The sequence below is a fragment of the Leucoraja erinacea genome, chromosome 3 (genome assembly GCF_028641065.1).
Source record: "Leucoraja erinacea ecotype New England chromosome 3, Leri_hhj_1, whole genome shotgun sequence".
In the NCBI taxonomy this organism is placed as follows: Eukaryota; Metazoa; Chordata; class Chondrichthyes; order Rajiformes; family Rajidae; genus Leucoraja; species Leucoraja erinaceus.
The window spans coordinates 56,382,389-56,407,972 of NC_073379.1; the positions used below are offsets into that span (position 1 = coordinate 56,382,389).

The 25,584-nt window shown below is 40.8% G+C and overlaps 1 protein-coding gene across 2 annotated transcripts in view; it reads right to left on the reverse strand.

Annotated features, from left to right (window-relative positions):
* Window positions 1-25,584, reverse strand: part of LOC129695625 (nuclear cap-binding protein subunit 1) — a 59,156-nt gene continuing 33,572 nt past the window's right edge. For both annotated transcript variants that reach the window (XM_055632746.1, XM_055632745.1), the window contains exons 13-23: window positions 25,206-25,268; window positions 23,910-23,984; window positions 19,972-20,075; window positions 19,097-19,222; window positions 17,476-17,578; window positions 12,773-12,866; window positions 9,088-9,191; window positions 8,882-8,996; window positions 3,313-3,471; window positions 3,097-3,210; window positions 1-1,420 (exon numbers count right to left, since the gene is read on the reverse strand). In XM_055632746.1, coding sequence (XP_055488721.1) covers window positions 1,310-1,420; window positions 3,097-3,210; window positions 3,313-3,471; window positions 8,882-8,996; window positions 9,088-9,191; window positions 12,773-12,866; window positions 17,476-17,578; window positions 19,097-19,222; window positions 19,972-20,075; window positions 23,910-23,984; window positions 25,206-25,268 — 1,168 coding nt within the window. In that variant the 3' untranslated portion in view covers window positions 1-1,309. The remainder of the gene's footprint in view (window positions 1,421-3,096; window positions 3,211-3,312; window positions 3,472-8,881; window positions 8,997-9,087; window positions 9,192-12,772; window positions 12,867-17,475; window positions 17,579-19,096; window positions 19,223-19,971; window positions 20,076-23,909; window positions 23,985-25,205; window positions 25,269-25,584) is intronic.

The window sequence follows — 25,584 nt, forward strand, 5'->3', positions numbered from 1 at the left end:
TTCTGTAAAATGTTAAAATTTTAATCAAAATTTTAGCATCATCTATAACTTGGCAGTATTCAAACTTTACTAATCTAAAATGTCTCTGAATACAGGTTATGCCAGAATTTCACAATGTAGAATAAGACATGTCAAGGTGTTTTTTATTTTAAATAACGAACTTTTAGAATGATATCTTGTTTTATATACAATTTGATGGATTTGATAAAGTGGTTTGGAAAGAATGATTGAATTGGATAATATAAATCTGGGGCTAAAAAATGTTTTCCCATTTGGTTCTTTTTTTTTTTTAATATAGTTTTCCTGTGGTTGCATGACTCAAAATCCAGACCCCATGTAAATTATATTGTCATTTATTTGGGAACAGTTGGGATGGTCTGGGTTGAGAGAAAATGCAGCATTAGGGGCTGCATCACAATGAACACAATCGCAAACTTTGGCACTCTGCTATTGTATACAGCACGGTTCTCTCAAACACATTGCATGTGTGTGCCCCCCCCCCACACACGCACATGCACGCCCATACATACACACATACACACACACAGTCAGCTCCCCAGGTCGGAAAAAAACCCAACAGGCCCTGAATGTTTGCAAAACCTTTTGTAAACAGCCCAAGCAAGAGGACCCAATAACTGATAAGATTGTTATCTTAGAATCAATGCATTTTCATTAGATCTGTAAAAAAATATTAATCTTTTTCCAATTGCGATCACTTCATCTCTCCATTTCCCACTTTCTGCATGAGGCTTGGATGGACAAATTTAAAAAATACACACCTTTTTAAAAAAAAGATAGTATCTCTACTGATATCAGTAGAAATGCTTATTTTGCTGTTACTAAGGTCAAAAGAACACATTACAACATCTAGTCAAAACTTTGGTCTACTAATAAAGAGCACAATTTCAGAAAAGTTACAACATGCAACTTAATTTACAAACTGCAAGATAGATCATGAGGACAAGAGCAGGTATTAGTTAGTTGCCGAAAACAGTATCAAACAACCAAACCAAGGAGTACAAAGCAAATTTAAAATTTAAGTGAATACCAAAATTAGAATCAAACTATATATATGTTCATCTCTTGAGCCTCTAGTTTCTAACTATTCCATAAGATGCATTCTTTTAGAAGAGAAATCCTTTCTACTGTGAATGGCATTTTTCTTCATGCTCCATGGTTTTCACAGATAATTAGGCAAAAGGGATATTATTAATTCAAGAGTGTTGCTATTTGAGTCAGTTTTCACCAATGCAAGTGTTGAAAACACTGAGAATCTGAAAATGTTCATTGAGCTGTAACACAATTGCCATTACTGAAGGGCACAGAACTGCTGGAACACAGCCAGTATGTGATGGTCCAGCTCAGCCGTGAAGAGCAGGTTCTCCAGAGTGACCATGTACTGTTGAATGATGTGGTGATGCTGCAACATAGAAAAAAGCCAAACTTGAGTACAGCCATAATAATTGCATACCTGAATTTTCTACTTGCAAACTTCAAATATTAGCAGTTTCTGTTAAAACTTATTTTCGTGCCAAAACAGCAATTTAAGCTGATTGAGAAGACTTTCCAGGCTAAATTACTGCACACTTTAGAGGCTGGCTGGCTGGCTATTCAAAAGGTAGTGTATGGGCTGTTACAATTAGAAGCAGAGCATCAGACAAAAAGGACCTCTCTCCTACTTTACACCACCATATTCAGAGCAAAATTAGCAGATTGTCTCAAATTATTCTAATTTGGGCTTCAGAAGACGAAATCTATAGACTCAAATTTCAGTCCAGCACTTGAGCACACAATGTAGACTGCAACTTGAATACTGTGTTGGGTTCTGAAATGTTGAAAATCAAACCATGCTGATTTTGTTGAGAACTCACCCAATGGAAGATGTTGGAGGACAGATATGGGGCAGCCAGGCTATAGTGTGCTGAACTGAGGGGCCAGAAACATTTTGGTCTCTCAACTATTTGCTACCAATGGTTAATATATTTAGCTTGGCCCCATTCATTTTAATACTGGCCAGCATGGAATGGGCAAGTGAAGGCAAGTGCCTTTATTTTAAATTAAAATGAATATTTTTATATTTTAAATCAAAATGTTCTCAGAAGGTGCATGGTTACATGGATAGGACAGGTTTGGAGGGATATGGACCAAACGCGAGCAGGTGGGATTATTGTAACTGGGATATATGTTGGCCGGTGTGGGCAAGTTGGGCCGAAGGGCCTGTTTCCACACTGTATCACTCTATGAGAAGTCTTGGATTATTGTGTGAGTTCTACAGCAGGTGCAAAGCCCAGGATGAGTTGAGCACAATCAGTTGTGATTTGACAAATGATTTCTTGGCACAAGAGTAATTATCCTGAGCAGCATTAATTCCTCAGTCAAACCAAGAAAGATTAGCTAGCATTGTGTGTAGACCGTACAGAATGATTCGGGGCTGCTGCATTTACTCCCATTTCTAACATCATTGGACTTGAATCATACAAAATGGCACCAGTAACATGGTAACTCTTGTATACAGTCTCTGTAGACTATTCTGTCTAGTCTCTGTAGACTATTCCTAGTCTTGTGCGTAAATATAATTGTGCCCATCCATAGTAAGATTTTTACTGAAATGTATCGAAAAATGAATTTCACTACGTCTTGGAATATGTGACAATAAAATACCAATGAACATTTTTAAAAAAGACGAATGTGCTTTAGGGTAGCTTAAAAATGTGGCAAGACTTTAAATTAAAAACATATTCATTCTTCATGGTATGAATCATTTTTGTTTGTACTTAGGCAGGTGGTATTTTACACAGACATTAATGCTATTGAAGAAACATGGAACTGCAGATGCTGGTTTAAAAAAAAGACAAAGTGCTGGAGTAGCTCAGGACGTCAGGCAGCATCTCTGGAAACATGGATAAGCTATGTTTCGAGGCGCGACCCGAAACATCATTTACCCTTCATCTCTAGAGTTGCTGACTGACTCGCTGATTTACTCCAGCAGCTTCTGTCTATTCATGCTATTGATCATGTTTAAGGTTTGATTTTTATTGCCGATGGTCTTCTGGAAATGAAATGTACACAAGGTCTGCTTCAGGTCACATTACTAACCTGGAGGAAGATTTGCTGCAAACGTTCAATGCAGTTCTTATACCAGGGTGTGTTAAAATCGATCCCACCAGTTTCACACCTCGCAAGGTGTTCTGTCAGAATCATTATAAAACGCTATAAATAAAATAAAGAACCTTAAGTACTTCAATGGAAAATGCCATAAAACAATTCAAAAGAAAACTAATTTATAATAGAGGGGTGCAACCTACAACGTACCTGGAAAATTACTAGAAAGAGGTTTTTCTGTTCACTTTGAGCAGACTCAACTTTTTCCTGAAGACGTTCAATTTGTTCTTCTAATGGGCCATCCTCATCATCATCATCATCATCATCATCATCATCACTATTCTGGTCATAATCATCATCACTGTCTCGCTTTAGAGAAAACATATCATAACACAGTTTACTTAATCAGAAATCCCATGTTCCAACAATATCACTATCCCAATTCCTTACGTAGAAAATAGGAGCAGGCGTCTTCGGCCCTTCGATCATGGCTGATCATCCAAATCAGTACCCCTTTCTGACTTTTTCCCCATATCTCTTGGTTCCCTTAGCCCTAAGAGCTAAATCTAACTTTCTTGAAAACATCCAGTGAATTGGCCTCCACTACCTTCTGTGGCAGAGAATTCCACAGATTCACAACTCTCTGGGTGAAGAAGTGTTTTTCATCTCACTCCTAAATGGCCTACTCCCTAAACTGTGATCCCTGGTTCTAAACTCCGCCAACATCGGGATCAGTTTTCCTGCATCTACCCTGTCTAATCTTCTAAGAATTTTACATGTTTCTATAAGATCCTCTATCATCCTTCTAAATTCCAGCGAATACATGCCCAGTCGACCCATTCTTTCATCATACGTCAGTCCCGCCATCCTGGGAATTAACCTGGTGAACCTACACTGCACTCCCTTACAATATTTATGATCTATCTCTCTTTCTAATGCAGGACAAAGTCTCCACCACCCATGAAACGTGGTTACAGTGATTACCATCGACTAAATGTACAGTGTCCCGCACCGACCAGCAATATTAGCACAATCCTGCACACTAGGGCCAATTTTAAAAATTTACAGAGGCCAATTAATCTACAAACTTTGGAGTGTGGGAGGAAACCGGAGCGTTCAGAAAAAACCCACGCGGTCACAGGGAGAACGTACAAACCGTACAGACAGAACCAGTAGTCAGGATTGAACCTAGATCTCTGGCGCTGCTCTATCGCTTCACCACTATGCGCTTACTAATCGAGAACCAATAGCAAAAAGAACTAATCTCCGCTTCAAAAATACCCAATGGCTTGTCCTCCAAAGCCGTATATGGCAATGAATTCCAGATTCACCATGCATGCTAAGGTGAGAAATTCCTCCTCAGCTCCATTCTAAAGGGACATCCTTTTATTCTGAGACAGTGCCCTTGAGTCCAGCACTCCCCCACTACTAGAAACATCCTTTTCACGTTCACTCTAGAATCATTGTCGTAAACCTTTTCTGGACCCTCTCCAATGCCAGCACATCCCTCCTCAGATATGAAGCTCACAATATTCCCTCACCAATGCCTTATAAAGTCTCAATATTACATCTTGCTTTTATATTCTAGTCCCCTTGAAATTAATGCATTTGCTGCATTACCGTTAACTTAAGTCTGCAAATTAACAGTTTGGAAATCCTGCACCAGCACACGTACTTTCATACCTCTAATTTCTGAAACCTCCCCCCATTTAGAAAGTGGACCTGACCTTTATTTTCTACCAAAGTGCATGACCAGAGCTGCTAAGTTTTGTCAGAGCATTTCAGTATTCTAGTACCTGAAAATCAGTATTTTGCTGAGGAAATCAGTATTTTTACGCGGTGCCATTTTGCTAAAAAAAATGTTTGTTTTTTTAATGTGCAGTCATACCCATGTCAGAGTACAAGAATGCATAACTTTTCTACTAATTGACATGTCTTCTACGCACCCTACTTGACAGTGCATTCATTGCCATCTCTTTGTATACCTCTGTTTGAACCAAAGATCTTATAGCGGAGCAAGATGGGTTACTCTCACGCAAACGCGTAGTACGCTCATGGGCGGATTCATGGGTGATTATAAGACCCATTTTAGTGACCAGTCCCCGCCATCTTGTTCCGCCATCTTGCTTCCGGCCAAAGATCGGATCTTTGTTTCCGCAGCGGGGAGAAGGAGTGAGCGGCCCGGGGCAGCGGGGAGAGGGAGTGTGCGGCCCGGGGCAGCGGGGAGAGGGAGTGTACGGCAAGGGGCAGCGGGAGAGGGAGTGTGCGGCCCAGGGGCAGCGGGAGAGGGAGTGTGGGGCCCGGGGAGAGGGAGAGGGAGAGGGAGTGTGCGGCCTGGGGCAACGGGGAGAGGTAGTGCGCGGCCCGGGGAGAGGGAGAGGGAGTGCGCGGCCCGGGGGCAGCGGGGAGAGGGGCATAGGAGGGGGGGAAGACATTGTAGTGTGGGGGCAGGCGAGGGAGTGCCGGGGGGGGGGGGGGGGAATAAGGCCTAATGTGTGTGAGGTTGCGGGGAGGTTTACAATGTTTCTTATTTAATGTCCCTTGTCTAGTCTGAAATAAAGTTCATCATTGGATCAGAAGACATATAATTGTGTGTTATATGATTATATACATTTATATCACATTCATGTATGTGTGTTTATAAACATTTTATTCTTTAACAAGAATTAACAGAATTATGAACTAACAGAATTATGAATCTAACCCTATATCTAGCAATGTTACAAAATTTTGAGATTTAAAAAATCAAGTCTGTAATTTATCCCATCAGATAAAGCATAAAAATAAGTTTAATTTGACACCTAATTCACTTTCATATCTCAAGTATTTAAAAAGTTATGGTCATTTTCATACTCGGAAATTAGCATCTTGTTCCCTATTGATTTTCTATGGACATAACAAAAAAGCTGTGATCGAGGACAGTCAAAAGCCCATAACCTTCTTAAAAATTAAGAGAACTGAATTAAATTTTCAGTTATCATAGATTGAACCATTCTGAAACAAACATAAAATAATCTAACTTGGATGACCTGAAATTAAAGCATATAATTAGTTAGTTACCCAAGTGTAGCAAATTTCAAACTTCAATTACTAGATCTAAACATCTATCCATTTCTTAATAAATGATTAACGTTTTTAAATAGCCCAAGTGTCCAAATAATATTCATAAATAATTCACAATAAAACATGATTTTAAAATCTCATTTACATTAATTTATAGGCCAAATGGAAGGAATTTAGTGTTCAACTGCTGTAAATTAAAGTCAATTTTAAATCGGCTTTCTAGTGGGTTCCTGTGAACGCGCTGGTTTAGAACGTTCACATTGCGCTGGATTTGTGCCCTCAAATGCCCAGAAAAATACTGCGGGATATAAAGAGCCCAAAATTAGCTACTCGCTATAGAAAACTTTATATACAGGGTTCTTAAGAAGCCCCTTTTAATGTAAAAATAAGGTACATACCTTTAATTGTTTGCTTTATAAAACCCTGGGGCTGCGAGAGGTTGCGGGTTTAGAGAGTGATTTTTAAACTAATATAACTATTATACAAGGCCATAAAAACTAATAATACCTTTTGCGACGGGGTCTTTCAGCGATTTTTTGTTAATGATTTACTAGGCTGAACATTTTCGAGTGCAACAGCCTAGTAAAAATCGCGTTTTAAACCCGCCCCCTCTAAACAGCGCCAAAATCGCACACACGGGGTGGGGCAGATTCTCAGACACGATTCAGGTAGGTTTTGTAACATACCTACTATATCACACACAAAAACTTCCCCCGCAATGTCAATTACCCTGTGAGTCGGGTCGGTTCCGGTTACTACAAAATCAACTCAAACACTGCTTGTGAGCCATTTAAAAAGAAATGATTTAAAAAACATTAAAAAAGACAATTACCAGCGTCAAATTTTATTCTTGACAAGAAGTATGAACTGACAGAATTATGAATCTAACCCTATATCACACAAACTGTTGCCCCGCAACATTGATTACACTGCGAGTCGGGTCGGGTCAGGTAGGCTCCGGTTACTAAAATGGGCGGGGGAAAATGCCCAGGATCCCCTCCGTAGCGTACTACACGTCAGCCCATTGTATTTCGCAGGAGTAGCCCATCTTGCTCTGCTCTAAGATCTTTGGTTTGAACGGCTGCTTCCTGCATTTAGCACCAGATGATGATGATGTAGAAGCCATTCTGGAAGTCTTCCTCTCCCTCCCTCCCTTTCTCAATCCTTCTCGCCCTCCCTCCCTTTCTCTCTCCCCCCTCCCCCTCCCTCTCCCTTTCCCTCCCACCCTCCCCCTCTCCTTCTTTTTTTCTCTCTCCCTCTCTCTCCCTCCCCATCCTCTCCCTCTCCACCCCTCTCTTCCCCTTAATCCCACCCACCGTTCTGTAAAATCAAGGCCAATCCTAATGCAACTGCAATCTCATTGGTAAACTTTCACCACGAGGTTTATCCAAAATTCTACCACTGCCTGAAAAATAATCAGGCTCAACTACCACTGAGAAAGAGAATTCCAAAAACTCATTGTTATACGAGAGTTTTCCTGAACAGGCTGAGACCCATAGCGCTGTGGCCATAGCGCTATGTGTAAAGCCCATAGCGCTCCAGCTGGTAGCGCTACTTTTAGAACCCATAGCGCTGCAGCCGACAGCTCTTCATTTAAATTTCCATGCGTTAAACTGACAGCGCTCTGTTTAAACATGGAGCGGGACAGGCAGCCTGGAGAGAATGAATGGGTGATGTTTCTGGTCGAGACCCTTCTTCAGACTGAACTGAACTCCTTATTTAAAATCAGTATTTAACACAAAACCATACATCCGTATTCTAATCGCATTTCCGTACAAAATACGGAAAATCTGTACTACTCGGCAGCTCTGCATGGCCATACACTTTGCCACGCTGTATTCCATTTGCCACTTTGCCCACTTTCCCAACCTGTACCAAGTTCTTCTACAGAATCCCTGCTTCTTCAACATTACCTCCACCTATCTTGGGCCCAACTTGCCCATGCTGACCAAGATGTTCCATCCACATTTCTGCATTTGCCCCATATCCCTCTAAGCATTTTTTTTTCATTAAATGTACTTGTCCAAATATCTTTTAGATGTTGCTATAGTACCAGCCGAAACAACCTCCTCTAGTAGCTCGTTCCATATGCCCATATACTCAGTTTGGAAAAAGTTACTCATCAGGTTCCTATTAAATCTTTCCTCTCTCACTTTAAATCTATGTCTCTGATTCTTGATTCCCCTATTCTGTGTAAAAGACTGTGCATTCACCTAGTCTATTCCCCTTATGAGCTTTCACACCTCAGCCTCCTGCGCTTCAAGGAATAAAGTCCTAGCACGCTCGGCCTCTGCTATAACTTAGGCCCTCATGTCCTGGTAACATCCTCATCAATCTTCTCTGCACTCTATTCAACTTAACAACACCCTTCCTACAGAATGGAGAACAGAACTGAATACAATACTCCAAATGCAGTCTCAGCAACACCTTGTACAACTGTAACAATGATCTCCCACATCCAAAACCACGCTGACTATTCTTAATCAGCCCGTCTATTCAAATGCATATATGTGCCTTATCCTTCAGAATACTCTCCAGTAACATGCCAATCAGAGATGTTAGGCTGTAGGTCTATAGTTCCCAGGCTTTTCCTTACAGCCCTTCTTTCATAGAGGCACAACATTAACCACTCGCCAATCTTCCGAATTCCCTACATAACATGCATTTGACTTTAACAACACTAGTTAGTTGATCAATCACACAAAACAAAACTCACCCTTTTGTGTTGCTTATCCAGTTTATCTTTAGTTTCTTCAAGTTCATTTTGTACCTTTTGAACATGCTTATTCATTTTTCGGATGGTTGAGTGCAATATCTCCCAGACATACAATCTAAAACATCAGAATAAATTTAGTCTCGTACATTTGCATCAAAAGAACATAATGTACTCGATTCTTTCCTTGTCAATATTCAGAACATTACCTGGTGAAATCATGTCCCATTTCTGATGAGAAGATCCAGTTTGCTACTGCTGCGCAGTCTACAATCTGTGTCCGGATCATTTTGTCAACCAACATGGCCATCATCTGCAACGCACCAAGAAAAATTAGGTCTAATAGGACAAATTAATATTCGACGTCCCAATACTGGAGTGTTAATTAATTGATTCTGTGAAACTTATATAGCTATTCTTTGGAACATAGAACAGATCCATCGGTCCATTATGTCTGTACCGACCACGATGCCAATTTAAACTGCACATCCTTTCCTTCATTTACATTTTCAATATCAGCCCTGGTAACAGCATATGAAAGGGACGCGACTATTAGTAGGAGAGGCCTTTATGAGAAAGGTTGTTTTAAAATCCAAGTGATGAGCTTGAGGTCTAAGTGCAGAAGCACTGAGATAGGTGTCAGCAAAAAGGCTGAGCAATGACCAGATAAGTCAAGATAAGGTATTTATTTTTCTTTAAAACCTGGTAGGAAATTGATGGGTAGAAATGGCAGTCAATGAAGTGGTATATTCTTCCTGTGAAATGTAGATCAATTGTCCCTGACAATTATGTTTGCAGGCAGTATGTCCAGTGGCTAGATTGGCATTGGGACTCACAGAGGAGCAAACAGGACCCAGAAAGTGTTATAGTTCGGGGCTTCAGGAAATCACATCAAAGGGTCAGCCAGCTTATTAGTGGATAACCATTAGGAAGGACAAGCAGGCAATGAACAAGTCTGAGGTGGCAGACTTGTGCAGACTTTCCCTCATTCACAAATATACAGCTTTGTATACTATTGGTGGGTGAACCTCTGAGTGGCAAGCAGCAGCCAAAATCAGTGATGGGGGAACATTTGTCTGTAAGATGTGATTCTGAGCATGTGACTGTAGCAGGCTGTTGTGGTACATTACAACCTTCTCTGTAGTATATCAAGGAAGGACAAGGTCTAGGCAAGCAGTAATGATGGGAGGAATTAATAGTCAGGGCTAGTCAGGCTTTTCTGTGAACACGAGCGAGACTCCGGGATGGTGTGTTGCATTGGGTTTGGGTATTGAGTATAAGAATTATCATGTGTAGGAAGGAACTGCACATGGTTTAAACTGAAGATAGACAGAAAGAGCTGGAGTAACTCAGCGGGACAGGCAGCATCTCTGGAGAGAAGTAATGGGTGACGTTTCGGGTAGAGACGCTTCTTCAGACTGGTTAAGGATAAGGGAAACGAGAGATATAGATGATGATGTGGAGAGATAAAGAACAATGAATAAAAGATATGCAAAAAAGTAACGATGATAAAAGAATTAGGCCATTGTTGGCTGTTTGTAGGGTGAAAACGAGAAGCTAGTGCGACTTGGGTGGGTTAGGGATAAAGAGAGAGAGAGAATGCCAGGACTACCTGAAGTGAGATAAATCAATATTCATACAACTGGGCCGTAAGCTGCCAAAGCAAAATATGAAATGCTGTTCCTCCAATTTGTGTTTAGCCTCACTCTGACAATGGAGGAGACCTAGGACAGAAAGGTCTGTGTAGAAATGGGAAGGAGAATTAAAGTGTCCGGCAACTGGGAGATCAGGGAGGTCCTGTTAACCCTTTTAGCCTTAATATATTTATAAAATCTTTTGGGATTAGCCTCAATATTAAATGCCAGAGAACTATCTGCCGTCCCCTTTTTGTCCTCTTCGCTCTTCAAGGGAGATGCTAAATGCATTTCGTTGTCTCTGTACTGTACACTGACAATGACAATTAAAATTGAATCTGAATCTGAATCTGAATCTTGATTTCCTTTTTTAGCGCGCTCCTCAGTTCCCGAAACTCCTCCAGGGATACACTTAGTCCCAGCTGCCTATACCTGCCCCATGCCTCCTTACACTTGACAAAAGCCTCAATTTCTCTTATCCTCCAAGCTTTACACTCATCTGCCTTGCCCATTATTCTCAAACAGGAGCATGCATGGCCTGGACTCTGGTCAGCACACTTTTAAAAACACCCACTTTACAGACATTTCTTTTCCATCAAGCTACCTGTTCCAATCAACTTGATTGAGTTCCGAACTAATACAAGCAAAGTTGGCCTTGCCGCAATTTAGAATTTCAACTGTGTGCCCGTGTTGTTTCTATCCATAACTATCTTAAGCCTAATAGAAACATAGAAAATAGGTGCAGGAGTAGGCCATTCGGCCCTTCGAGCCTGCACTGCCATTCAATATGATCATGGCTGATCATCCAACTCGGTATCCTGTACCTGCCTTCTCTCCATACCCCTGATCCCTTTAGCCACAAGGGCCACATCTAACTCCCTCTTAAATATAGCCAATGAACTGGCCTCAACTACCTTCTGTGGCAGAGAATTCCAGAGATTCACCGCTCTTTGTGTGAAAAATGTTTTCCTCATCTCGGTCCTAAAAGATTTCCCCCTCATCCTTAAACTGTGACCCCCTTGTTCTGGACTTCCCCAACATCGGGAACAATCTTCCTGCATCTAGCCTGTCCAACCCCTTAAGAATTTTGTAAGTTTCTATAAGATCCCCCCTCAATCTTCTAAATTCTAGCGAGTACAAACCGAGTCTATCCAGTCTTTCCTCATATGAAAGTCCGGACATCCCAAGAATCAGTCTGGTGAACTTTCTCTGTACTCCCTCTATGGCAAGGATGTCCTTCCTCAGATTAGGAGACCAAAACTGTACGCAATACTGCAGGTGTGGTCTCACCAAGATCCTGTACAACTGCAGTAGAACCTCCCTGCTCCTATACTCAAATCCTTTTGCCATAAATGCTAACATACCATTCGCCTTCTTCACTGCCTGCTGCACCTGCATGCCTACTTTTAATGACTGGTGTACCATGACACCCAGGTCTCATTGCATCTCCCCCTTTCCTAATCGGCCACCATTCTGATAATAATGGTCGAACAATGATCACTGGTCCCAAAAGGTTCATCCACAAACACTTCATTCACTTGCCCCTCCTAATTCCCTAAGAGTTGATCAAGCATTGCCCTTTCCCATGTCTGGCCCTCTGGATTGGAGGGGAAAATAAACAAAGTAAATACATAAAATTGAAAATAAATAACTTTAAAATCAGTGTGAGTCAGTGTTTCAAACACGAATTAGCAAATCCCAGCCTAGCTGACAGAAATGACAGTATTAGAGGTCTTCATTTGACCAAGACAACCTGACCTCATAGTACTTTTACAGTTGTTCTTTTCCTGTATACTTCAATATTTACTTTGCAAGTATTTACCCAACTCCCTCTAAATGATATGAGGGACTTGTAACTAACACATTCATTCTTAAGGTCTTGGCAACAACAAATGGCAAATACTTATTTTAGTAAAAACACAAAGTGCTGGAGTAACTCAGTGGGTCAGGCAGAATCCTTGGAGAACATGGATAGGTGACATTTTGGGTCGGAACCCTTCTGAACTTTCGATGGTTGCGATTGGTGTATATATCAAGTGACTGGTATGCCATACAAGGTACAATTGGAGCCCATATTTAAATGCTGGAAACTATTTTAGGATAGAGAAATAACAAACATCAGGTGCAATTTAAATTAAAAAGCAATGATAAGTACAGGGGTAAGCCATATCCAAGGCATATTTTCCCTTTCAACTGGCACTGCAGATCTATATTTTCTGTTGACTGAAAGAGGTATGGTGAAACAGGAAACAATTTTTACCTGAGGATGGCACTTCCAAGTGTCATACATAACTCTTAGTACATGTAACTTGCCCTCATCACCTTCAGCCAACGTCTTAAAAATCTCATGAAACCTACAAAACAAAAATCCAGACCATGAAAACAAGCAATTAAATGTAGAAGGCGTGTCACCAAAATATAGGGTTGAAGATGAGGCTCACTCTGCAACTTTCCTTAAATTTTGGCTACATGGACATTTCTTCGCTTTGCTTTATTGTTTTCCTTCATTTTCAGCTAAATCCCTTCACGAGGTGCTGCAACTGCTTGTATTATCCCTGCCTTAGATATATATATATATTTTTTCCATAAAAAGGCAGATGTCTAAGCACTTTTAGTTTTTAATTTAGAAATACAGCTTGGAAACAGGCCCTTCGGCCCACCGAGTCTGCTCCGGTCAGCGATTAAGTAAGTTTATTGGCCAAGTATTCACATACAAGGAATTTGCCTTGGTGCTCCGCCCACAAGTAACAACATGACATACAGTGACAGTTAAAATGACTCAGAAAACACTAAACATTAATAATAATAAGACATTAATGATAAAACACCATTGATCAAGCATGTGAACCAACAAAATGTCAGGTCAAAGGGAGGCTACAGATTTCTGGCTGTTGAGTAGAGCATCTAGTGGATAAAAACTGTATTTATGTCTGGCTGTGGCAGCTTTGACAATCCGGAGTCGCCTTCCAGAGGGAAGTGATTCAAAGAGTTTGTGGCCAGGGTGAGAGGGGTCAGAGATGATCTTGCCCGCTCGCTTCCTGGCCCTTGCAGTGTACAGTTCATCAATGGAGGGAAGGTTGCAGCCAATAATCTTCTCTGCTGATCGGACGATTCGCTGCAGCCTCCAGGTGTCGTGCTTGGTGGCTGATCCAAACCAGACCATGATGGAGAAGGTGAGAACAGACTCTATGATGGCCGTGTAGAATTGGACCATCATTGCCTGTGGCAGATTGTGCTTCCTCAGCTGCCGCAGGAAGTACATCCTCCGTTGTGCCTTTTTCACGGTGGAGTCGATGGTAGCCCCCCAGTTAAGGTCCTTGGAGATGATGGTTCCCAGGAACTTAAAAGACTCCACAGATGTGACTGTGGTGTTGTTGATGGTGAGTGGGGTGAGCTCTCCTAAAGTCTGCAATCAATTCAACTGTCTTAAGAGCATTGAGCTCTAGGTTGTTGCTACGGCACCAGGACGCCAGCTGTGACACTTCCTGTCTGTAGGCAGATTCCTCCCCATCCTGGATCAGTCCAATCAGGGTTGGGTCATTCGCAAACTTGAGAAGCATGACAGAGGTGTTTGTGGAGGTGCAGTCGTTGGTGTAGAGAGAGTAGAGGAGAAGAGAGAGTACACAGCCTTGTGGTGATCCTATGTTGCGCGTTTGTGGGTCCGAGATGTGCTTTCCCAGCCTCACATGCTGCTTCCTGTCTGTCAGGAAGTTGGTGATCCACTGACAGAGGGGTTCAGGCACAGTCAACTCAGAAAGTTTGGAGTGTAGTAGCTCTGGCACAATGGTGAATGCAGAGCGAAAATCAACAAACAGGATCCTCGCATAGGTCCCCTGGCAGTCTAGGTGCTGTAGGATGAAGTGCAGGCCCAGGTTGACTGCATCATCCACAGATCTATTGGCCCGATATGCAAACTGCAGAGGGTCCAGCAGGGAGTTTGTGATATTTTTCAGCTTGGCCAGCAAAAGCCTTTCAAGTGTCTTCATGACTACAAAGATCAGTGCCACAGGCCTGTAATCATTAAGACAAGTAATCCTTGTCTTTTTGGGTACAGGGACAATAGTGGAGACTTTGAAGCAGGCAGGGACAGTACATGTTTGCAGGGACTGGTTAAAAATTCCCTCGGAGAGTAAAAGGTTTTGCAGTTTATAAAGAGAGCAGGAATTTAACAGTACTGTGATGTCGCTGCACCAGTCCTGGATAGTATAGAAGCATATTCCACCGCCTGTTGATTTCCCCGCAGCCTCCACTTCGCGATCCGCTCTGTGAAGTTGGAAGCCAGCCAGTTGCAGCGCGCTGTCCGGGGTCGACTCACAAAGCCAGGTATTGGTGAAACACAGGGCAGCAGCTCGAGAGAAGTCCTTGTTTGTCCGATGCAGGAGTTGCAGTTTGTCCACTTTGTTCTTGAGAGAACGTACGTTTGCCTGAAATATGCTCGGGAGTGGTGTGCGTGATCCTCGTCGCCGGGGTCGGGTGAGTGCTCCAGAGCGCTTCCCACGGGTCCTCCTCCGTCTCATGGCCTTGAACGCAGCCACAGCCCTGCCGACGAGTATGCCCAAATAATCCAGCGAGTGAGAGAAATCCGGAACGATGTTTGGAGGTACTGTATGTCTGATGTTAAAGAGTACCTCTCTCATGAAAGTGATCCTTGTGGGGTTTTCAGACGACACAAACGAACAAACAGATACAAAACAGAAAGGAGCAGTACATCGTGGCCGCCATTGTCGGCGCCAGCAGCAGCAGCAGCTACCTACACACTAGGGACAATTTACAGTTTACAATTAACCTACAAACTTGCACTTTTTTGGAATGTGGGAAGGAACCAGAGCACCCAGAGAAATCCCATGCGGTATCAGGGAGAACATGCAAACTACGTACAGACAGCACCCGTAGTCAGAATCAAACCCGGGTTTCTTGCATTGCGAGGCAGTAACTCTACTGCTGTGCCACTGATCTGTCCACCAACCTCAACTAATTGAGGATACCATACCTAAAGTACAGGGGTAAGCCACTGCCCTCTTTCCACAATAAGATAACAGTGGAATAAATCAAGGTCTCATCACTTTTCCACTCCCCTCGACTCTCAAAATGTGTGTCATTCATTACCTTCAATATAATGACCATGCACTGTTTTCAATATGGAGAATTCTAAAGAGCCTGATGGCACTGAGAGAATATATTCCTCAGATGCATCATTACTAGGCTCTGGGACAAAAAACCTTCAATGTCAATCCCCCATAGAAGTTCATGCTTCAATAAGATTATTTCCATAACAATGTACACAGGCCCCACCTGCTTAATGTGCCTTTACCCCAGGAATTAATCCAGTGAAACGTCTCTGTAGTGTTTCTTTCTCAAAAATGGCTCAATAAGTTGTCCCACCCTTCAAGGTTACATCTAAACACCCCTGCCTTTATGTTCCATGTTCATAGGCCAACCTTCCATTGCCTTTCTAATAACTTGCTGCACGCACAGGTTGCCCTTTTATTTCATGCACTTGCACCATGCAGATGCCTTTTGATATTTTAAAGTGTCTTGCTATTACCTCCTTAACAAGATTCCAGAGTTTTTTCATTGCCAGATTTCATACTAAGTGGTGTATTGCTTCCTGCTTTCAGACTGTCTCCTTTTGAATAATTACATTAAATTTGCATCTGTCCGGTTCTATTTACATGTATGAAAGACCACCATTACATTGCCACATTCCAAATACTATGGTGAAAATGGGCAAAACTGGCCTATAAGCAATATGAACCTGTATGTGCTTTAGATCCTAAGATGCATAACAGAGTAGATGTTGACAAAAAACGCTGGAGAAACTCAGCCGGTGAGGCAGCATCTATGGAGAAATGGTGACGTTTCAGGTCGAGACCCTTCTTCAGACTTATGTCGGGGTGGGGGGGGCGTCAGGAAAAAGAAAGGAAGGGGCGGGTGACAGTAGGCTATGTGGGAGAACTGGGAAGGGGGAGGGGAAGGAGGAAGAAAGCAAAGACTACCTGAAATTAGAGAAGTCAATGTTCATACCGCTGGGGTGTAAACTACCCAAGGGAAGTATGAGGTGTTGTTCCTTCAATTTGTGCTGAGCCTCACTCTGGTAATTGGGGGGGGGGGCAGGACAGAAAGGTCAGATTCAGAATGGGAGGGGGAGTTGAAGTGCTGGGCAACCGGGAGATGTTTCCACTAGAATAGAGTCCCAAGCTAAAGAATATAGTTACCATATGGGTGGAAGAGGATGCACTCATTAATAAATACATGAGTGTAGGATTTTTTTCCTCACAGAAGGTAGTGAATCTTTGGAATTCTCTACCCCAGAGGGTTGCAGAGGCTAGATAACTGGATATAGGTACATTTTTCAGAGAAAGACAGAGAAATTGAGGGTCATGGAGAGCAATCAAGGCATGGATCATATTGTATGCGGTTTGAAAGATATTCCTATTTCTATAGGTGTGTTTTCATGTTCTAATGCTTTAACCGGCCCTTAAATCACCAGTTACTCCATTTATGGAACAAGTAACTGTACTTACTTAACTGTTAAGTTATTTCTCATTTAACAAAAACTCAATTTACGCATTTGCCCACGGCAGCATTCAGTGTTTTTAGAATACACGTCCTTGAGTTACAAAAGCACTTTTTTTGGTGCAACAAATAGTGCAGCACTCTCCAACTACAAGACGGCAGGATGCATTTTACCCAGCCATTTCAACTTACAAAAGTTTGCTCGGTAGAACATTTTCTAGGAACACATCCCTTTGTAAATGGAGGAAAACACTGGACCGACAAAATTTTATTTTATCTGCATTAATTAATAGTTAAGTTCAGTACATTAGAAAAACAAAATCTTGTAATTTAATAAATCTAATATACAGAGTCAAAACATTTCCTGATTCGATCATCCTATTAACAAGCAATTTACATGTTATTATATAGTTACAATTTTTAATAATGGAAAAGGTATACACTTACTTTGCCAAAGCACTGAAAGAATGGCTGAAGGATTTGGATGCCAGGTATAGCAACGTCTGTACAAAAACCTCAATCTTCAAAGGATTAAAGCTGAAACCTTCATCTGAAATTGAAGCTCAAATATGTTAGTTATTGATCTTGGAATTCCTTCTTGATAAATATGACAAAGTGCGTGACTTCTGAGATTCGTGGAAAGTGAAATTAGCTGTATGAATATACTGGAGGGGAAAATAAACAAAGTACTGTAAATACATTAAATATTGTTTGAAACCAGGTAACGTAAAATCTAAATTCCAAGTGTGAGTCAGTAATACAGGCACGTTAGAAAATCCCACCTAAGCTGACAGAAATTACAGCATTAGAGGTAATCATTTGTAATCAAATAACACCGTTTTCTTTCCTGTTTACCCTTAATTTCTCGCAGGGTTTTCCCCACTCACACGGAACATGTTTTTAAATGTGCTATACAAATAAAATTGATTGATTGATTGATATAAAGTATTTGACTGCAAGCTTTTAGGGATTATGGAGAACGATTATCAAAATTTGCATTTCTACACATATTTCTGGCATCAATGGCAAGAAATTGATTGAAAGCATACCAAACAGCATGCCACCTAATATTCTTTCTACTTAGGGTCGTGGAATCTTAGCAGGGCATCATTAGTTTGGTCCATTTTGGATCCCTTGAAGTTTGCTTATATTTGTGGCTGGCAGATTTCTATTAACCTGAAATTTCACAATACTACTTTCTTTCCTCAGAATACAAGCCAAGTCGGCCCAGTCCCGCCATCCCGGGAATTAACCTAGTGAACCTATGCTGCACTCCCTCAATACACTTTAAAACCACCAATACCTTTTTTTGGGGTAATTTGAACCTGATCGAAGACATCACACATCCCCGGTCTCAATTCCCTAGCTTCCATTATCTTTTCCTCAGTTAAAGGATGAGAAGTATCGGTTTAATAGCTCCTTCATCTTTTATGACTACATAAAGACAGCCATGCTGATTTTTAAGGGAACATAGTCTCTTCTTAGCCACCCTTTGAATATACCTGTAAAATCTCTTAGGATTTTCCTTTACCTCGCCTGCTAGCACCATTTCATGTCCTTTTTTACCTATCCCAATTGCCTTCTTAAGAGTACACCCACATTTCTTGCATTCATGGAGGGATTTGCTAAATCCGATGTATGCCTCAATTTTCCTAATTAGAGCCTCAACGTCTCTCATCAATCTGGGTTCCCAAACATGCATTTTTACTCACAGGAACATGCTGCACCAGTATTTTTGCTATCTCAGTTTTGAAACCTTCCCACTTGCCAGCCACCCATTTATCGTCAAGCAGACTCCCCCAATTGACCTTTGCAAGTTTCTAGCTTATGGCTCCAAAATCTGCTTTGCCCCTTTTTAAGACCTTAACTTGTGGGTGAGTCTTATATTTCTCCTTAACTATTTTAAAACTAATAGAATTACGATCACTGGTCCCAAAGTGCTCCCCCATTGACACTTCAGACGTTAACATAATTTGCATTAAATTCACATTTCTGCAAATAGAAAACAATTCTGACTTTGACACTGATTTCTAAAACCTTTCATATCAAAATTAAAAGGATTTCTTACCATCATCATCATCCTCTTGATTAGGATTTGGGAGATCTTTTAGTATGCTCAGGATTTCATCATTACTTGCTTTACTTTTAATAGCACTGCATAGACTGACAGCGACAGCATAGCCAGGCAGGGAACCTAAAACAATGAACAAAAATAAGCTGAATAGGCTAAAAGTTCATTACAATTGAAATATCAACAAACCATTTTGGGAATCTGTTTCATCCTTTTACTGCTATTACTTTGCTTACAGCACCTTTAAAGTACATAGTGGTTTTAACTCACACTCAAATGAAAGATTGAACTGAAGATCATTAAAATGCACATGCATGAGATGAGTGAAAAGATGTTGATGTATGAATTAGACTAAGTATGTGCCAAGAGAGAGAAACCATTTGCAAGAGACATGGTGCATGTGAGAAAAAGACAAGTGCCAGCAACAATTAAACACTTCAAAGTGTTGTAAAATTCCAATCTGCTTTAAAGAAAGTGTTGCAGTGTACAACAAGCAGCATTAACTGATCATTCAAGTCTAAATCAGTATGCACCAGTAACATTCTCTTCAAGCCCACTTTTCAACTTCCCTTCATCAAAATTCAGGTTAAAGTTGAATAACATTGTTGTTGAGACAACATTTCACAAATTGCTAAATAAAAATGCCAATATATCAAAGGCTCCAGATCAGCCCATCACCTTCCAACTCAACTGCTAGATAGCATCTTTAAAGAACTCTAATACTTATTCAGATTATGCAGCATTTCTCAAGCAGTATAACATGAATGGGTAAAATTCAACATCTAATATTCACAGAAATTAATGAAATCATTAATTACATTCCCGGCCCAGAAATTAAAACCTCCTCATCGGAACAGGTACTCATTACTTACTGTTGCTCTCATCACCATACTTGTAAACACACAGTGGATTTGCTGGCAATAGGGCGGCAAAGTTCTCCGGTACAATGTCCACTATTCTTTGATAATAGGAAAGCCTATGAGCAAGATGATAGTCCATTTATATAGTTGCTAAAGATAGCCAACAACAATTTAAATATATGCAGCTGTTTATGCAATAAAATCAATTTAAGTGAAAGCATGGTGTGTTCTGGATTCTACCCCATTACCCTGAAGGTGGGAAAGCTGAAAATACACATTCATTGTGTAGAATATCCTTCATAGCACAAAGATGGAAGCTGGGGAAAGTGCATTAAGAATTGGCTTTCACAGATCAGCGTAACAATGTCAATGGATCTGAAAGAAAATTATTCATTAGTTTTACAGAACTGTTTAAGTGATGAAATCTCTACACAAACTACAGGGAATTCTTATGTTCTTCATGGTGAGAAACTAGAAACTGAAGGAGGAAAGGCATGTGTGCCAGTGCACACAGCTCACTAGAATGTTGCTGATAAGCGCAAGAAATAATCAAAAGGGCAACAATGGCCTTCAACTCAAGGGAAATGAATGCAAAGGAGTGGAAGTGAAGACGGGTTCAAATATTATAATTCAGGAGCACCTCTACAGTAGGAGATTGTTGAGAAGGTCCGGTGCAATGACTTTTTCTGTGGCAGGCTGCAGGGAGAATCCTTTGTAGTTACTACAATTGGATTTTTTTGTGGTTAAATTCAAAAATTCCTATGGAGCATTGCATTTAGTCTCCAACGTCACCACGGAAAGGACCCATGGACTTAAAAGACTACAATACAGATGTCAAATAACGAATCTTACTTAGAGGATTGAAGAAGATAGATCACATTGGCTTGCATTCTCCTTCATTTAAAAATAATTTAATTGAGCTGGTTAAAATGACAAATAAAAAAATGACATGAAATATAGTTTGTGTTTAATGCATTATACTACTTTATACCCAGTGGAGTTAGCATTGCAGTAACTAATGAGGGGTCCTACTGTTAGCAGGTCATTGTGCAAGTCTTCCTCAACTACCTCCTACCAAAGAACTGCATGGGTGCATTCAGTCCATCTCGAGGCATAATTGACATGATCTTCACCACAAGACAAAAGCTGAAAGCAGCATCAATGATACTTCACTGTCACAAGTACCTAGGTACAGTGAAATTCTTTGTTTTTGCATACAATACACAAAGTACGCAAAAAGTCACCACATATCAGAGTCCCGATAGTCCCTCTTTGTTTTTGGCATACCCTTCCCCTTCCTCACACCCAGGTCCCCCTTCATTCTTTCCCCCTCCCTCCACCGCAGGTCTCTCTTTGAACTTGAGGCCCCTCCCCCCCACTGATCCCTCAATCATTATTGTCGCTCTTCCTCACCCTCACAAACACTGTTGACTGAATTAACTGGGACTTTCGATAATCCATCCTAAATTTGTCTCTTTTCAAAGATTTGTCTCAATGCTATATCTATTTTGTGATGGCATGCAATTTCCTTCATCATCGCCACTCCAGCAACAAATACCTTACTACCCTCAGTGATCGAGCTGCAGTACAAAGACAACACTAGTGTTAATGCATATTTGGAGGCCGAGTTCGAAGTCATTCGCCTTCAGTTAAATAACAAAAGCTTGGGTCTGTTTCATATACACAAAACCAATCTCTGCCAATGTACACATCCGACCTTGACAACAAACATCCGTGATGAAATTCTGTAGAGTACGGACCACTTCATACATCTCAGAAGCCAACTCCTTACTGAAGGTGGTTGCCGATGACAAATTAATCATCACATTCAGTGGTCTAGTACAGCTTTTTAGCATCAGAAGAAAATAATGTGGTTTTGTTTGGCCTATGACTAGTGGTGTGCCTTAGGCATCGGTGCTGGGCCCATTGCTGTTAAATCATCTAAATCAATAATTTGGATGTGAATGTATAAGGCATGGTTAGTAAGTTTGCAGACGAGAGTAAAATAGGCAGTATTGCAGGCAACTAAGATAATTACAGTGGGATCTTCGTCAGCTGGTCAAGTGGACTGAAGAATCACTAAAGAAGTTTAATTCAGATAAATACGAGTTGTTGCATTTTGGGAAGTCAAACTGGGCAGGACCTTCGCAGTGAATGGTGGAGCCCTGGCGTGTTATAGAGCAGAGGGAACCCGAAGTACATAATTCCCTAAAATTGACAACACTGGTAGACTGGGTAGTACAGAAGGCATTTGATCTTCATTCTTGTATATATACATACTTGGTTAATATATCATTTTTAATTTTGTTATTTTCCATTATTAGAAACATAGAAAATAGGTGCAGGAGGAGGCCATTTGGCCCCGAGCCAGCAGCGCCATTCATTGTGATCATGGCTGATCATCCCCGATCAATAACCCGTGCCTGCCTTCTCCCTATATCCCTTGATTCCTCTAGCCCCTAATTAATTATCATATATTATTATATGAACAGTCATAAAATCGAGTATAGAAGTTGGGATGTTATGCTGTAGTTGTACGAGACCTTGATGAAACTACACAAAGTATTGTGTTCAGTTTTGGTCCTCCTGCTGTTGGGAGGATGCCATTAAGCTGGAAAGGATTCATGAGGATGTTACCAGGAATCGAAGGCCTGTGCTTTAGTGAGTGGTTAAGAAGACTAGGAGTTTACTCCTTGGAGTGCAGGAGTTGTGGGGTGATCTTATAGAAGAGTATAAAATCATGAAGGGAATAGATTGGGTGAGTGCACAGTCTTTTGCACATGATAAGAACTAGAGAGTTTAGGAGGGAAAGATTTAATAAGAACCCGATGGACCGCCTTTTCACCAGAGGGTGATGGGTATATGGACTAAGCTGCCTAAAGGAAAGTAGATAAGGCAGGTATAATATCATCATTTAAAATATATGGATAGGAATGGTTTAGTGGGATCTGGACCAAATGCAGGTAAATGAGACTAGCATGGAGCATCTTAGTCGGAATGGACGAGGTGCCGATGAGCCTGTTTCATTATTCTATTACTCTAATTCTAATATTTAGTCATAGTCATCTAATTCTAATATTCTATGACTCGAAATCTAACATTTGAAAATTGAGATCTGTACTGATCCACAACCTTTCTGTTTGCTTCTGATACAATGAGTACCTACACCTCAAAACACCCGAGAGGCACCACCAATGCTGTTGCGGCAAAATTCTACTCCACTGACATGATTGCAAACCCAAGTCATCAACCTCTCCCATGACAAACAATGCAGCACTGTGGCTCCATTTACATTCAGAGTGTATCCATATTCTCCAAAGGTACTACCTGACCCACTGAGTCACACCAGCACTGTGTCTTTTTACTTAGGACATACAAATGAACCAAAAATGTAGTGTAATTTTAACCTACGACCATGAGAAAACAATTTTATAAATTCAAGAGAATACAATCTGCATTAATACTGGGATTAACAGGCTGCAAATGCTGGAGCTCACAAATAAAAATGGAAATGTTTGAAACGGATAAGTCAGGTTGCAGCTGTGGAAGGTGAAACAGACTTAATATTTTAGGTCAAAGATCCATCATCATAACAATCTACATTATTCTTCAGTAGGTTTTGGAACTAAATGAAGATAAGGACCAAGATAAAATGCAAAATGTTTCATGAAAATAAAATAGGGTAAACAGTTCCCATTGCATGGAATGGAAGAGAGGCAGACAGAGACAGAATCAAAAGAATGGGCTAGGTTGTAAAATTGAAAGTTTCCAAGATCAGGTCATGGGATTTGTAAATGAGGATGAGAATGAGCATCTTGATTTCAACTCCAATGCACAAAACAAGTGTCTGGATAGCCTGTTTCCTCTTATGGCAAATTGACATTTTAATTTTAAACAAATGCAAAATCCACCAGAAAAAGAGCAAAGCTAATAAACCAAAGTTTACGTACCTCATAGATTTCTCCAACACTTCACGTAAAAACTTTGGTTTGGCTTTGTCAGGATCCAGTGCCAAACAATCAGACCTGTGTGTATGTGTGCACAAGTACGTGTGTGCATACGTTCACGTTGAAGAGAGGTGCAAGGGCATGTGGGGAGAAGGAGATCATATGGGCACAATGGCAGGAGTGTGCATTGGCAGGGGGAGGATGTGTGATTATGTGTTTGTGGCACAGAGAGGAGAGAAACAAAAAAAAGGTTATTTATGCAGCAAATGATGAAATAAAATAAAGAAACATGGACTCATTGCCCAGCCTGCTAAACAATATTCCCATGAGTAATATGAAGTCCCTTAAATGCTAATAATGTGGACCTTATTAATAATCTTACATTATACCTCTGGCATGTGTGCCCAAATGCTTAGTATGTACATTTTAGCAGTTATAATGCTAACAAAGTCTATTAATACTAGTGCCAATATTTGGAACAACTATAGACCCAGTAGAATGATTACCAAAGGTGCACATTGTATTTATTGTATAAAGCTCTTCACTGTTTCTTCATACCTCCATCCACCCCCCATTTTCTTATTCAGTAAATTGTAATTCCTTTGGAATTTATTATTTGTTCATGGTAATGTCTGCAGCAGAAGTTGCCATCAAACAGGGTCAAGGTTGCCCTAAAACCTATTCTTCATAGTTGCTCAGCATGCCCCTAGATAAGCAAGTTATTAAAAAATGCTCTAAAATGTCAATAGCAGAATCCAGTCTCAGCGCACAATTCCAGCAAGCAATGCAATTACAGATCATCATACAATGTCATATATTTATTAAAGTTGCTATGCTCTGCTGCAACACAATCCAGAGACAATGGAACCTATGGCATGTATTGCATACATACAGTATCAATCCCATAGAAACAGAGATAGGTACCTTACAATTTTGTAGGACATTTACCAAGGGACACAGGAACAACCAGAAATACTCCATAACTTCAGGGCACAATACCCAGAGTTGAAGGTATTTGGTTGTAGGGTCTCCGCATTCAATAGAGTCACCAGATTTAACTCAATGCAGGACACAAATTAAGTTTCTCTTTTGAGACACAACTTACTTTGAAAAAATAAGTACTTATTCTTCTCAAAAAGCTGATGCTTGTCTTTCCTAAACCGGGCACTAGATCACTTGTGCTGTCCTGCGACACCAAGTTAAAATATGCCAAAGATCCAATAAATCTGCTACGATAGTGAAGGGTAAATTAAACAACAACCAAATAAATATTTGTAATCCAAAATAATCAATACCTACCAATCATCCCAGCTCCATCTGAATTGAAAGTTACTCAAATGGTGAGAAAACCAGTTGATAAACCTGAAAAAGAATGCAAGAAATATTAAATTTGGAGAAATGGAGTTAACAACATTGGAAGGGTGGGTCTGAGCGGTGAGCTGAAAGATAAAACAATAGAACATCCTCCACCTGTACAATTTCATTGTTGGTCATTATGACTGAACTGACTGGCTCGGTGCTTCATTGAACAGAGAGACAGAGAGAGAGACAGAGAGAGAGACAGAGAGAGAGAGAGACAGAGAGAGAGACAGAGAGAGAGACAGAGAGAGAGAGAGAGAGACAGAGACAGACAGAGAGAAAAGAGCACTAAATGTTTGGAATCACCTTAAATCTAGCC